This window comes from Palaemon carinicauda, chromosome 11, assembly GCF_036898095.1.
Source record: "Palaemon carinicauda isolate YSFRI2023 chromosome 11, ASM3689809v2, whole genome shotgun sequence".
Classification (NCBI taxonomy): Eukaryota; Metazoa; Arthropoda; class Malacostraca; order Decapoda; family Palaemonidae; genus Palaemon; species Palaemon carinicauda.
In genome coordinates this window covers 103,202,686-103,218,326 of record NC_090735.1, presented here as the reverse complement: position 1 = coordinate 103,218,326, position 15,641 = coordinate 103,202,686, and the positions used below count along the sequence as shown (strand labels likewise).

The 15,641-nt window shown below is 32.9% G+C and overlaps 1 protein-coding gene across 1 annotated transcript in view; it reads left to right on the top strand.

Annotated features, from left to right (window-relative positions):
- The window catches only part of LOC137650107 (organic cation transporter protein-like), a 60,097-nt gene extending 44,663 nt beyond the window's left edge, over window positions 1–15,434 (top strand). The window contains exons 3-12 of the mRNA XM_068383227.1: window positions 5,226–5,358; window positions 5,676–5,865; window positions 6,276–6,379; window positions 7,556–7,707; window positions 8,786–8,954; window positions 9,322–9,469; window positions 10,801–10,994; window positions 12,380–12,540; window positions 12,865–13,049; window positions 13,562–15,434. Of these exons, the coding sequence (XP_068239328.1) occupies window positions 5,226–5,358; window positions 5,676–5,865; window positions 6,276–6,379; window positions 7,556–7,707; window positions 8,786–8,954; window positions 9,322–9,469; window positions 10,801–10,994; window positions 12,380–12,540; window positions 12,865–13,049; window positions 13,562–13,792 (1,667 nt within the window). The 3' untranslated portion in view covers window positions 13,793–15,434. The remainder of the gene's footprint in view (window positions 1–5,225; window positions 5,359–5,675; window positions 5,866–6,275; window positions 6,380–7,555; window positions 7,708–8,785; window positions 8,955–9,321; window positions 9,470–10,800; window positions 10,995–12,379; window positions 12,541–12,864; window positions 13,050–13,561) is intronic.
- The last annotated feature ends 207 nt before the right edge of the window (window positions 15,435–15,641 follow it).

The window sequence follows — 15,641 nt, the reverse complement described above, 5'->3', positions numbered from 1 at the left end:
TATTCCCACACGCCTCCACATTCCCTTCCGTAACACGTTTTTGCGGTTTCCTTATATCATCACCAACCGGTTTCTCTGTTTCACGTGATTCTTGTTTAGCCAGGTTCTGGTGCAATATATTTACAGGTTTATTGTATTTTCTGATTTAGTTCCTACGTCCTTTATCAGTCAAATTAATTATATCGATGTTACTTCTTTCTTCCTTGATACTTGCTATTGCTATTTTTCATTATTCGATATGTCTGTCACTTTTTCATCCAGCTAAACACCTTTTTAAGATAAGATGTTTACCTGTTCATTTTACGAATTCTATTTCATTCGTCACCTTTGAAATAATTCTCAAGACTAAGCAATGCATACGTTCTCATTATTGGACTATAGATAATAATTACCAGTTAATAATAATCACACTGATCGATATATGTCTTTTTTAACACACTTAGTCCTGTTTAAAATTGTACATGCGCTGACGCATCGTTAACCGGTACAACATTCACGCCATTGGCTGTTCATTTTTAGAAGACCTTGGAAGCGTCCGAAAAAAAAAAAAAAAAAAAAAAAAAAACGCAAGTCAGACCTACCTCATTCCTATTGAAGATAAGGCCCTCATTGTGTCTTGGTTACTTTATTGTTTTCATTTAATATCTGGATTAGAAGTGATCTAAGTTGAAGTGGATGATACTACCAAATATTGAAAAGATTCAGTAGATGTAATATAGTAATAATTCTCATTGCCTTCAAAATCACATTCCGTAGGCTTTAATTGGTTAGATTTCATAGTAATGCTTATATAGTATTTCCTTCTTATTCTGATGCTGGTATGACCTAAGAAGAGAAAATCAATTGAAGTGATAAAGGTAACTGAATTGACTTTAAATTATTTAGTCAACTACAGTTTAAGTAATCTTCTAATTTCTGTAACTTTGATATCTTTAAGAACCAGCAAAATTAAAAGCATTAAAATACCTGTTATCTATCACTTGAATCCATTTCCTATAAACAAACAAATAGACGTATCAGAATCTAGATAGGGTACAGAACTGAAAAAAAAATATTAACTAATTCTATTTTGCTATTAATCTCTTTAAAGAGAAAGTAATCGGGGAATGACGAACCTTACTATTGTGACGATGCACTCCAGTGTGAATATATGTATGTAAAAAAAAGAAAGAGAGGAACGAACTTTCTGTGTTCAAAGTTATCGTCAGTGTTGGTGTCAAAGTGAGCTGCCAACTATAACACATTCTTTGTTACGATGATTATGGAGCCACCGTTTTCTGTCAAGAATTCTGGCAAATAAAGTTAACTGCCGAAAAAAGTAAGATAAGATATTGGATTTTGTATTACTAAAATCATCCATATAAACTTAGTGTGTTTTATATATATATATATATATATATATATATATATATATATATATATATATATATATATATATATATATATATATATATATGTATATAATATATATATATATATATATATATATATATATATATATATATATATATATATATATATATATATATATATTAGTATTTGCATTGCTAATTTGAATTGGTAATAAGGGTCAAACCTTCGCGCACTTTCTACAAATGCTAGTTAATATAGTCTATATCACTGCTCATGTTATGCTGTATCCTCTGTAAATTACCGAAATGGTTATTCATTACCTCGACCTATCATATCAACATCTTGTCCACCCACTATAGTTACCATTCACCAGTATCCATAGCTGAAGTGACAGCCTAGATATCAGTGTGGTTTGTGGAAGCAACAACCAAAATACCAAGTGCTCATTTCTGCATAACCCGACAAAATGCTATCATTCATTGCTATAATGACTGACAAATCCAATGTATTTATGTGAAAAGTAGCGATAAATATACAAATATTCAGGCATGAAATAACAGAGTTCATGGGTGAAGTAATAGCAAAATAGATGATATCCTCTGGTTAATTTTCTTTATAGAACTCCTTTGTGCACGAGTTTAAATCTACGGGGTAGTTTTACCCGGTTTGACTAATTTGGAAAACTGACCTCTTCTACAGAACAAAAATGTCTTATACTAATGTTTGCATTAATATTGATGGTTCCCTTACACTGAAAAGCTGTTGTGTTGATAGAATATACTCACGTAACTACGGCTATGCACTGATAGGATCATATTTGTAATTAGGGCTTGAGTGTATTTCTACAACATTTGTTTACTTGGATTGTCAAATGAACATACGTTGACAAAAAATCATTTCAATTGCTTTTTTAATTAATGACCAGCCAATGATTTGTCATTTTTCGTGATATCGATGAAAGTGATACGTATGTGTAGTATGATAATTCCTTGAGTTATTATTCTATCTTTATTTAGTTGTTGTTCATTTGTTTACACACACGTACCCAAACACACAAACACACACACACGCACACACACATATATAGATATATATACATATATATATATACACACATCTATATATACATATATATATACATCTATATATATATATATATATATATATATATATATATATATATATATATATATATATATATATATAGTAGGTAGCAGGTTGGCCAAGGCACCAGCCACCCGTTGACATACTACTGCTAGAGAGTTATTGGGTCCTTTGACTGGGCGGACAGTACTACATTGAATCCCCCTATTTTGGTTAGGCTCATTTCATCTTTGTCAACACATACACAGAATAGTCTGGCCTATTTTCTAAACATTCTCCTCTTTCCGCATACGCTTGACAACACTGAAATTACCAAACACTTCTTCTTCTCTCAAAAGGTTAACTACTGCACTGTAATTGTTCAGTGGCTACTTTCCTCTTGGTAAGGGTAGAAGAGACTCTCTAGCTATGGTAAGCAGCTCTTCTAGGAGAAGGACACTCCAAAATCAGAAGATTGTTCTGTAGTCTTGGGTAGTGCCATAGCCTTTGTACCATGGTCTTTCACTGTTTTGGGTTAGAGATCTCTTGCTTGAGGGTACACTTGAGCACACTATTCTTTTTTTTTTCTCAGCTTCTCGTTATTTTTAAGTTTTTATCCTCTTGCTATTTTCAAGTTTTTTATAATTATCATATGAAAGATTTATAATTTTATTATTGTGCTTAAACTGCTCTTGTAGTGTGTCATTATTTCCTTTCCTCACTCGGCTATTTTTCCCATTGAAGTCATTAGGCTTATAGCATCCTGCTTTTCCAACTAGAGAGAGCTTGGCAAGTAATAATAATAATAATAATAATAATAATAATAATAATAATAATAATAATATATTACTAACCAAGCTACGTAAACTATATATGAGAATTAACCAAAGTATCATAGAATATATAAAGGTCGATGGCAAATTTATAATAGAAAAATCATATATGAAGGACCAAACGAAACATGTCAGTTCCAAGTTCCAAATTCTAAAGTTACATCAATTCAACCATCGGAATAGGAAGATTATTACACATTCTGGTCACAACTGGAATAAAACATCTAGAATACTGTGCAGTATTGAGTCTTATGATAGAGAAGGCATGATTTTTAGAATCAATTGCATACCTGTAACTACTCACTGGATGGTATATGCTGTAAGGATCTAAATACAAAGGAAGGTCAAAATTGATAAAATTCTTGTGCAACATGTACAGTATACAGCAAAACTGGTAATACCTGAATTCAGTGATTTTTGTTCGAAAGTCTCTTTCTGGCAACTCTCACATTCTTCACATTTCTAATGAGACTAGGTTCCCGGGACGAAGCATTTGGAAACCGCTCCATAAAACATACAGTTCATTAGGCATGATTTTAAAGAATTTATGCTATGTTTTTTATCAAAATATCAGGTAGATTATTATGGGAAAATTAACCCAATAATCTTTAATTATGATGAAAATTAAAATAAAAAATACTTAATGAGTCTGACTTTTTAGCCACCATAGTTATGTATTTAACATAAAGAACGTATCGGAGACGTAGTTGTGGGCATCAACTAGCAGTCTCACGGTGGCACTCTCACAAACAAGTTATCTGTTAAATATGGCTAGAGCTACCAAACAGCTACCGGATCACAGTAACTTTAGTTAAGCTTATTCTATCAGATTCTCTATAAAAAAAATCAACGAAACAACTGTTTATAGATGGCTAAACGATACAATGAAAGAGAAAAATTGAAAAGTCATCCTAGGAGGCGAGAGACCCCCGCTGCTGCAGAACCGCAGAAGACGAATTTGCACATAACACATGTGTCTGAACATGTCTGACCTGATTATAGTCTTCCGTTCGTAAATTATAAGTAAAATAGTAGAAAGGTAGAAATAAATGTATTTCTAATAGCAAAGATAACTCACCACCTTGCTTATCTATTTATTTACTTGTTTGTCTATTTTTCTTCAAACTGAAAAAAATATTTTGGGAGAGTAGAATTCTGTAAGTAGCGTTGACTATAGTCTAAACTATGATTTGTAATAATTTATTGCAAGTTTTGAAATCCCTATCCTAACCAATATTAGTTTTATACACAAAGCGACATAAGCAAGAAATAAGTAACAACTTTGAAATCATATCCTAAATTCATAAATTGTTATCATTAGACTATAGCGCTATTCTTAAACTGTTCATATAGACGCCCTCTTTCCCAGTTGGAATCCTTCTATCCAGACAGACATCTCGGACTCGTCTCACTGACTCTCGCGGATTCACATTGACAAAGGAATCGTGCTACAGTAACATTTAATTTTTGTTCTAAAGTATTATTCTAGCATGAAATGTGTTTTTCTTAACGATTTAACATTATTCAATGATAAAATTATCCATAACAAGTGACCAACGTTGTCTCATTCATAGACGTATTTACAAAGTGAAATTTAAGATTTATTACTAAGTGGCAACTTAAGAACAACGCTTGTCCAAAGCAAAAATAAAAAAGTATCGCTCGTTTTGTTGATGCTGTACAGAGAAATAACTGAACGACGGGCCAGATATTATTAGCCAGATCAGTCATAACAAATTTAGTAGACACAAACTTTTGCCCAATAAATTGAAGAGAGAATCAACAGTGAAAAACAGACAGGAGAACAACATTTAATACATGGTAGAATGAAAGAATTAAACATTTCGTTAGGATAAATTGATCACCAAAAATTAAAAGGTTTTCTCAATGTGATTATATTTTTGCGCTTGTAGAAAAAACAGACCGGATATGTATCAGCACCTATTTCCTTTTCAGGGGCGTTGCAGGTTCCCTATTTTTCTATGGGAGGTGCCTTCTATAATCCAAAAGTAGACCATTGGTGTCAGATTCCTGAAATGCAGAATTCGTCTTGGACTGAGGAACAAAAGCTGAACTACTCCGTTCCCTGGTAAGCGCCCTTAGTTACCCAGCTCATAGTAGCGAAATTAAAGCTCCTTAAACGAGGTACTTTCAAAGCACTGAACGGGATTTCATTGTGAAAACTTGAGATTTTTTTTTCATGAGGCTTAAAAGAAGTGGATTGTTTACTAGGCTTACATTTGTATAAATAATAAAACGTGCACTAATCATGATATCGTCTAGTAAAATCTCTCTCTCTCTCTCTCTCTCTCTCTCTCTCTCTCTCTCTCTCTCTCTCTCTCTCTCTCTCCTTCCAAAAAAAATCATAGCTAATGTTAGTTCTAATTTCAAAAATTGTTTTTACAGGGAAAATCGAGGCGGGCAGTTGCAACGGTCTCAGTGTGTGGCCTTCGTGAGAGATTACGAGAAAGCAGCCAACCAGGAATGGAGTTCAGCTTTCATAACAACTCCAGAAGAAGCTGTAACTCTCGAAACACGTCCTTGTAGTGACTGGCACTACGATACCTCTACTTTTAGTTCTACTGTTACCATGGAGGTATGGAAATTGATAAGCTAATTGTAAAGTACAATTAAATCCCTTTAGTATAGTCTTAACTGTTTTAAAAGCTAGTGTTAGCCGTGTTCAGTATGTTTAGTAATTAGCCTTAATTCAAATCGTAGTACTTTTGTTGAATTTTCGTAGAGTAAGATGAAGGAACAATTCAGTTTAAGAATTTACTTTCCAAGGTACTTCATAAAACTCCAACTAAAATTCTTCCCTTTAAAATAATTCCAAGAAACCTAAGTGTGGAAAAACTCAATAAATCAACCGAAAAAAAAGACAACTGTTGATCTTTCAAAAGAAATGGAGAAAATTATCAATAGTATCAAGTTATTGATTCAAAAGAAAGAAGAATTTCCGCTCAGACATTGTTTATTAGTGATGATCAATGTGTACTATTCCAGTGGGATCTGGTTTGCGACCGAGCCAGCATGAGCCCTTTATTCCAAAGCTTCTACTTCTTTGGAATTGCTGTTGGAGAGCCGCTGCTTGGACTTTTGTCGGACAAGTTAGTGTCAGGGGATGAGTATTTACAATTAAAAGAAAAGGACTGTGATGCTGAGAGAGAGAGAGAGAGAGAGAGAGAGAGAGAGAGAGAGAGAGAGAGAGAGAGAGAGAGAGAGAGAGAGAGAGAGAGAGAGAGAGAATAATATCCTCTTATTAAAACTATTTGTTAAGAGAGAAAAAAGTAATGTGTACAGTTGAAAAATTACTGACGACCTCAAATTTACAGGTGAAGTCTTACAATTGTCAAATGATGCTGTTACGAGAGAGAGAGAGAGAGAGAGAGAGAGAGAGAGAGAGAGAGAGAGAGAGAGAGAGAGAGAGAGAGAGAGAGAGAGAGAGAGAGAGAGCTTAATTTTCGAAAAAAAGATATCATCATGAATAAAAATAATTGGTAGTTTTGTGACTAATTTCAGAAACATGAATTATGGTTTTCATTCTTTGAACATTATCATATAAACGACAAAATCTAATGGGTTCGTAAAACAGACAAAATATAATTTATTTTCGGCATGAATGTAAAGATTTAAAAAGGAATATCATTATAAGATCTAGAATAAAGCTTTATGGTAAAATCCAAATATCCGTAACTTGCTTTTGCATCACATGTTTTCTAATGCAAGAAATATTTCTATATATTTGTCACACTTATAATCTCTTGAATATGTGAAATGGAAAAAAAGGCGAAAGGGGATAAATTTTTTTATAAGAAAATTAAAAGGATTTTGGGTACTTTTTATGTTTTTCATTACCAATAAAAACTCTCTAATGCGATCCATCTATCTATCTATCTATCTATCTATCTATCTATCTATCTATCTATATATATATATATATATATATATATATATATATATATATATATATATATATATATATATATATATATACAGTATATATGTATATAATTTTTTTTAACATGAATAGGTTAATTGTCTACGAATATAGAATAATACTATCTACATGACCTAGGACTACTTCTAATTAATCAATTGCCATTGCTTTTCTATGCCATACTCGTCCATATAAAAACAAACTTTATTGCCATTCTTAGTCCCTCATCTAATCATCACCAACTCTGAGTTGGAGATAGTCTTTCCCCATATTCTTAAGTTTAAGCAAACCCTCAATATGATATTGCGTGAAGAATAAGCGCAAACCATTCTCCTTCTTGCTTCAGGTACGGACGAAAGGTGGTCCTCATTATGTCGGCCGTCGGGTTTGTTTTGACCGCCACCTCTTCTGTTCTGGTTCCGTTCTACTCTTTGGTGTTAACAGCGCGTTTTATTCTGGGCATGATTCACTCCATTATTGGGCCGGCCTATATTCAAGGTAATTGTCTTTTAAGCATTAAACACGTTTTCCTTTAAGTGGTAATATACAAAGCGAAAAAATAGGAGAGTAATGTTGGAGTTTATTATATTTTAAATGAAAGAGAAATACTAAGCGGCTGAAAATAGCTATGCACTTCTGCTACTCGAATATGCTTTTTGATTTATCAGTTATCTTCAGATTAAATGTTCGAAATTTATCCAGTCTCATCGAATCGAACATCTCTTAAGACTTATCTGGAGGATTAGATTATATAGGTTTATTATCACAGAAGGATGGTAAGCAGTTTACAAACAAGTAAATCAAATATTTTCTGAAAGTTTTGAGAAGCAATGAGTTAAAGAAAATTCTACCGTTTGATAGATACTACTGTTTTTTTACTCCAGAGTATTTTGATAATATTTTTTCATAACACGTTATTTGCTACTAAGAAAAGAACAACTCTACTTTTGAAACATAAAATAGGATAAAACCATGAAAATGTATTAACACAGACTATTGATCGTTAGTTTTGATTTTTAATGCATCATCAAAATAAGGATTGTTGATACCACACCTATGGAACTAAAACGTACTCTGCTGGAACTCGGGTTCACATCGGCAGACTTACACGCAGATGTAGATTATACCAATAATGAAACTAGCTGTCATGAATTATGCTGCAATGAAATATATAAATTTTAACAGAATTTTAAGCCATGTTAATAATAATAATAATAATAATAATAATAATAATAATAATAATAATAATAATAATAATAATAATAATAATAACATTTCGGAAAGAGAACCTCTATAATACAAGCCTTATCCGAAGTAATGGCTGCCTCAGAGGCCTTAATCATATAACAGACCTTTTCAATGGTTCCAATAGGTTTTTGAGTATGCAGTAATAATAAGAAAAAACATATTAGAACTATTAAAAATAGTCTTCTATAAGATTAATGCCGCTAAGGCAGTCATTACTTTTAATAATAATGATAATAATAATAATAATAATAATAATAATAATAATAATAATAATAATAATAATAATAATAATAATGGTAACGCCCCAACTGCTCTTAATCTCCCGTAGGCATAGAAGTGACCCCTAGGAAGTACCGGACAGTGATTGGCCTTCTGTCAACGGTGCCCTTCGCCATCACGGGAATGTTATTTGGTACTTGGGCGTACCTCATCAGGGACTGGAGGACACTCCAGTTGGTTTGCACTATTCCCATCACCTTCCTCTTGCTGCAGATCCCGTGAGTTTGGTAAAATTGTTTTGTGAAGAAACTGTTAAAAACATATGAATAAACAATTTATTTATTTAGAGTCATGTAATGTTGTAAACAGTAGGTTGTGTGTAAGTAAAATAAGTGAATATATATTCAAATTTTATTATGTTGGTTTATTTCTATTGAAGTGCCGGTAGTTTAAGACTGACTGGATGAAATGGATTTCTCTAAATCCTACACGGTTACTGTGTGCACTAGACAAAACTTAAAAAACATATCCAAACCAACTTTTCAAATCACATGCTCTTAAACATCCTAATGAATAAGCGGAAACTTAATAAAAAGTTAATTATATAACTTTTTCTTGAATTTCTTATTTCTTATCTTCTTGAAGATTTCTCGATGAATCTCCTCGGTGGTTGGTGCTCCAAGGGCGCCTGGAAGAGGCAGCCAAGACACTGCAAAGGGGCGCAAGATGGCACGGTGTCACCATTCCTTGCAACAACGAGCTCATGAGTTTGCTTCAGTCCTTGGAGACACAGGTAGGCAAACCTTCATAGATTGGACTTCAATCGTATTACTGTAACTGCAAAGGAAGTGCCCACTGTGCCTGTCTCACGTAAAACACTCTCAAGTCATATTAAGATACTCATAGTTAATTAAACTAGAAGGATATCTGTCACAAAATCAATAACACCATGAAATATAAATAAATCTAATTTACTTATTTGATAGACAGAATGTACACTTGATCTTACGAGAGACCAATTTGTCGGGTTTTTTTTTTCTTTCTTTCTTTTTTTTAAGAAACATCTTTTTCCATATTCTAACTCATTAACATAATGAATGATAAACACCCTGGTAACACTGTAAGATTTTACTGTGTTTAAATGTATCATGGAAAGTTTTGAAATTGTGTGAAAAATCATACTTATTTCTAGTTGATTTCAGTGACAAGACTATATCGTATTTCTTTATGAAAATCATATTTTTTACCGAAGACATTTCTACCAATTTATACATTTTCATACATATTCAGCGGCCAGCTTTATATGAATCGAACTTGACTCATTGGGCTGGTAAAAATCCTAAATTTGATAATGATAAACATACACATTCTTTGAAACTTTAATTGACATGAGTTCGGGATATTCATTCTTTAGAACAAAATTTCAAACTCGTCTCAAATCAACGCTTATCACCTTTTTATCAAGGGGAAGTGCAACTATAATATTAGTCACTCGATTGCGGCTCTGCAGGATAAGGAGTGAAGGGAAGAATGAGAGGTGGAGAAGCAAACTCAGCATAGGCTATGAGATATGCTATTTGGAAGGGACAAGGTATAAAAAACACGAAAAAGTATATTTCAACAAAACAGTTTATCGATTGGTGAAATTTCTTATCTTTATATCGAATAATTCTTAAATATTACTTCAATGCTCCAGGAGGGAAATTATAAATGAGTTCTTAAAAACACGTTTGAAAAACTGGCAAGTATCCGAGCCAACAAGTCTGAAAAAGTATATCGCGTGAATTCAACCTAACTAAGAAGGATTATTCTCTAGCCCTAATCATAAATTATTCATTTCAACATTCAATCCAAAATTCCAACGACATCTATTTACGTTCTTGGGCAAGGGGAAGGGGGTAGTGAATTGTAAATGGCAATAAGACTGATTTTAGAATAGCCAACAAAGAATAATAATTCGACATTTGCCGGATCATTGGATTAATCTTGATAAATGTAGGAGCAACACAGAAACTTATGTTGCCTCACAAGTAGCTTCTTCAAGAGAAAATTATCAAATCGACATGAATTTCGGTATTTAGGCCGAATAGAATCAGTTGACTAAGACAATGGGTTATTTTCTAGAACACCCAGGCCTCTAGAATTGAGGGCTATGCCGCCAAAGAGGAGCAGCGCAGCCGTTTGTCGAAAATCTGGAGGGAAGTAACAGCTCTTGTAAGGACTCCCACCCTCAGGAGGATCACTATCGGGCTCTTTGGATGCTGGTTTTGTGTAGGACTTACTTACTGGGGAATGAGTCTCTCAGGTACCACTTACAGGTAAGTTCAGTTGATACTGATTAATACTTTTTTAAAGGGGTTTCAAGGAAAAGTTATTCAATATTTCTTTTTTTTTTCCGCGGACTGCCCTACCTTCCATTCAAGGTACCAATTGCCATTTAGGTTTCAATCCTTTGCTCAAAAACTTTCGCTATCGCAGGTATTTAGGTGTTTGGAAAATATGACGAGTCTAATGTTAGCAAATCATGAACTTAAAAAGGCCGGAATTTGATACTTAATTCTTAAGGTCCAGGTTATCCGAAACTTTTTTTTTCTATTAGATGTAATGATCTTTAAGAACCTTCTGATTTCGGTTTCATAAACAATTTTTATCTTTTGTTTAGTCATTTTATGTCTAGAGAATTTACTCTGATGAAGTAAATAGAAATGTGTAGGACAATCTTTTAAGGCCTCATATAATCATCCAAATCGAATAGTTCATATTTTTGTTGTTCTAATATTTAGCAAATATCATGAATAATCTCTGCTTATGTATCAAGCTACAGAATATTTGTAGATGATTCTCAAAATAAAGGTTGAAATATAGAAGCGAAGAATAGGCAAATATTTAATATTCTCATATAATTGGAATATCATTGCAAGAGTTATTTTCCTATTATGTGCATTTCGTTAAACAAATGAACGTAAAGTAATCAACCATATCCATATATTATGAAAGTAATCGAAAATAACTGGATTAGCGAGCATTGGATTGTGTTTTTGAAAAGGCTTTAATACAAATGTAATCAAATCTGGTTCCATCGTCTCTCTCTCTCTCTCTCTCTCTCTCTCTCTCTCTCTCTCTCTCTCTCTCTCTCTCTCTCTCTCTCTCTCTATATATATATATATATATGTATATATACATACATATATATGTATATATATACATATATATATATGTATATATATATATATATATATATATATATATATATATATATATATATTTATATATATATATAAATATATATATATATATACATATATATATATATATATATATACATATATATATATATATGCATATATATACATATATATATATATATATACATATATATATATATATATATATATATATATATATATATATATATATATATATATATATATATATATATATATATATATTACTTTGATGGAGAACATGGCAGAAGAAATTCTTATTGTAAGTTAAGTATGAACTCTTACTCTAAGTACATTTGTAATTTAATGACAAGTCTTTTTCTTTTTGATAACCTCAGAAAACTGATGAAATATTATAAAGAAAATTCTGTGGATTTTAATTTTTGGTTAGCTAAGAGAAGAGAGAAATTTCTATTTTAGTTAATCATTATACAAATGAATGAAGTTAGAATGTGCTAAAATAATTTTCTTCTCTACAGCAACGACCCATTCTTATACATGATCATGAGCTCCCTTATGGAAGTGCCAGGATATGCTGGTTTCACACCTGTGGTGTCCAGGTTCGGCCGACGTTCCGTCTTAGCCTTCAACTTCTCGGTTTGTGCGGCTGCAATTTTCACCATCTTGGCCACGCCTGAGAGTAAGGGAAAATAAAGTGGTTTTTTTTCTCTCTCATTCCAGAGTTTCATATTAACTAAATGCTTCTTTACTTATTCTTGAGTTTCCTATATTTCGTTTTGCCCCACTGTTGTTTACATCAGATCTCTAAAGTTTCTTGCAATTAGAAGAATGCCTGTATTACGATTTTTTTCCTAACAAGAAAGGGGCGTTGACTCTAGGCTCAACCATTCTCTTTTATCCAGTTTTAACGAAAATTATAATGTTATCTATTAATTATAGCTAAGCTAAGTAAACCACTGCAATTCCATATGTAAGAACCATAACCTATGCACTTTTTTTACAGGTTATACCTGGATGGTGTTTTCCCTGGCACTTGTTGGCAAACTGTTCATCACAGGTAGCTATGGTCTGCTATACCTTGCAACCTCGGAGCTCTTCCCTACGTGCGTCAGGTCCCGAGGTCTCAGCCTGTCGTCTGTGATGGCTAGGCTCGGATCTATCGTTTCACCTTTCATTATTAAAATTCTGGTTAGTAAAGCGTTTTTTTCCTTATTGATTCACTATTAAGAATTCGGGGTGATAATTCTGATCAATTATGTTAGTTTTTATAAGTTCGTTTCAACAATATTTCGTATAGATTTATGATAACATAGTTACTTTGACGAAAATTTTTTTACTGCCTGGTGATCTCCGGACTGGGACTTAAAGAGTTCAGCTCAAGCTCCATAGTTTCTTATAGTGTCTGCAAAATCACCATCCTTGTGAGCTAAGGATGGGGTTTTTGTTGGAGCCTTTAGATTTACTGGCTGAGTTATCAACTGCCATTAGCTGGCCTTTCCTGGTCCTAACTTGGGTGGAGAGCGCCTTGGCTGCTGGTCTTTATGGCATTGTGGTGCTTAGCTAGGGCATTGTCACTGTCCCTTACCTCTACCATTCATGAGCGGTCATTTAAACTTTAAACATTTGAAAAGAAAATACTATAAAATTTGTGAATTAATATTAACATTTTCTAAACGTGACAATCATAATTTTCTCTGCAGGCAACTTCCTATTACTGGGCGCCGTCTGTGACGTTCGGGGTATGCGCAGCTCTTGGCAGTGGCTTCGCCTTGATTATTCCAGAGTCTGGAAACAAGCCTCTGGCGGACACCGTCGAGGAACTCGAAGAAATCTACAGCAGAAGCAGGTCCTCATCTTCGGGTAGCATTGAAATCAAGGGTCTTATTCAGCCTTCCGTGAAATCTAAGTCTGGAGCGTCCAACGCTGTCTGATATCAGATATCTGCAGTATATCGGTGTTGTGAGGCTTAATGTAAAGCTGAAGTCTCTACTTTACACAAAGGACAAGAAGTCACAGGTTATATTCTTTTTCCTAGAAGATAAGGTTCAAATGTATTGCCAGATTCTGCATAAAGATCAATGTATGGAATATTTATTTATAGTTTGACTAATGAATTATTCACTCCAAGAGTGGAAAATGTATAGTTGTGTTTATCATTATATTTGTCTTATAGTTGCAATATAGGAACGTAATAGAATAAATAACAAAAAAAAAGATGTACTTTATGTAATTAGAGAAAAGATTCATGAACTCTTACTCAGTTTATGCTGTTCAACAGTACTGTAGCCCCTATGGATGAGATAGTCCTTTATTTTTCACCTGAAATTGGTGTTCTGTAATGGAAATATGGCAGCGATTTTATAGACTGACCTATTAGGCTGCATACTGCGCAGGCGCTGTAACGTGAACAGAATTATAGTAATTCTTAAGCCTCTAGATGACATCTGAACTTGTATGACGCAGGCGTCAGTAGTTCCGTCTCCCATTTTTCCCACCAATTATCATTATATATCTTGCTTGCATATCCACTAAAATTATGGACGTCAGTATCAACTGCAGCTAACATTTTACTCTTTATATGAGTAATTACCTACGCACTCATCATAAACATTGTCGTCACTATTATTATCGTGATGATCATAATTGTTTGTCATCATCGGCGTCATATTTTAAGTCCTTCAATCACCATCGCTATTGTTAATACATCAAATACCAACATAATCATTATCATCATGACCTCTCAGCTTCCTAGATTTCACTGCAGTTGACATCGACTGATATATTCTTTTATAACTAATGCATTTCGCCCTGATTCAAGAATCCTGCTTATTTCTAGTTTGTAAAGTACATCTTATCAAGTTTACTAAGCTTAAAGTTTCGAAAATATTCTTATTATTTTGGTATCGAGCACCAATATCCCCTATTGCCATTTCCACTAAGCTATTATGGCTTGTTGTAAGATTTACTAATATTGGTATGTAATAAAGCAGGCCCTGACCTCTCTTGGTGGCGGTTTTAAGTCATAAAGTCACGGGATTTGTTGAAGCATATGTTTTCATGCTATAAAGAAAACTATTTTCCTGAAACTTTTTTATTCATCTTAGGAAAGATTCAGAAATTAGTATTTTTCTTTCGAAAAGGGAAAACTTTCCTGTACGAGCAATTGCTCTTATCACATAAGGTCTTCGAAAAGAATGGCTTTTTAGGTGTTGATGTTTGATATCAATAAATCTTATGTATAAATTCTATTACAAAACAAGATATACAATTATGATTTTTAAGCCCTTATTTGTAAAGATGCCACTTTTATATAATTAAATTTTTCTGTCTTCAAGAATGGAGCAGATACAATAGATTTCTGGTAGGTTGGAAGTAGTGAGTCTTTTTAGAGGATGCTCTTGTAAACTAATATGTATTCTAAGTTTATCTTGGTATCTTATGTTCATACTCTGATTTTATTTTAAGGGAAAGACTGTAGTGCGGCTTTTAATTTTGTATTCGTGTTCCTATAAAATTCTTACCCGAAAATTGTTTCTGTATATTATTGTTGCTGTTCTGTATATCTTGAAATAAACATTGTTTTATTTTAGATGAGTTTTCTTGTAGCAAGTTATTTGTCATATGACTAGAATTAGAATATGAAAAAAGGAAGAACAATACTTATTCATACAATGTATTAGTATTAGTTTGCGAAAGCTCGAAACATTAGTCTCATAATATAAATAGTTACATTTCGTTGTAATGAGCATTTGTAAAGTTTGTTTTAACAACGATAATTTT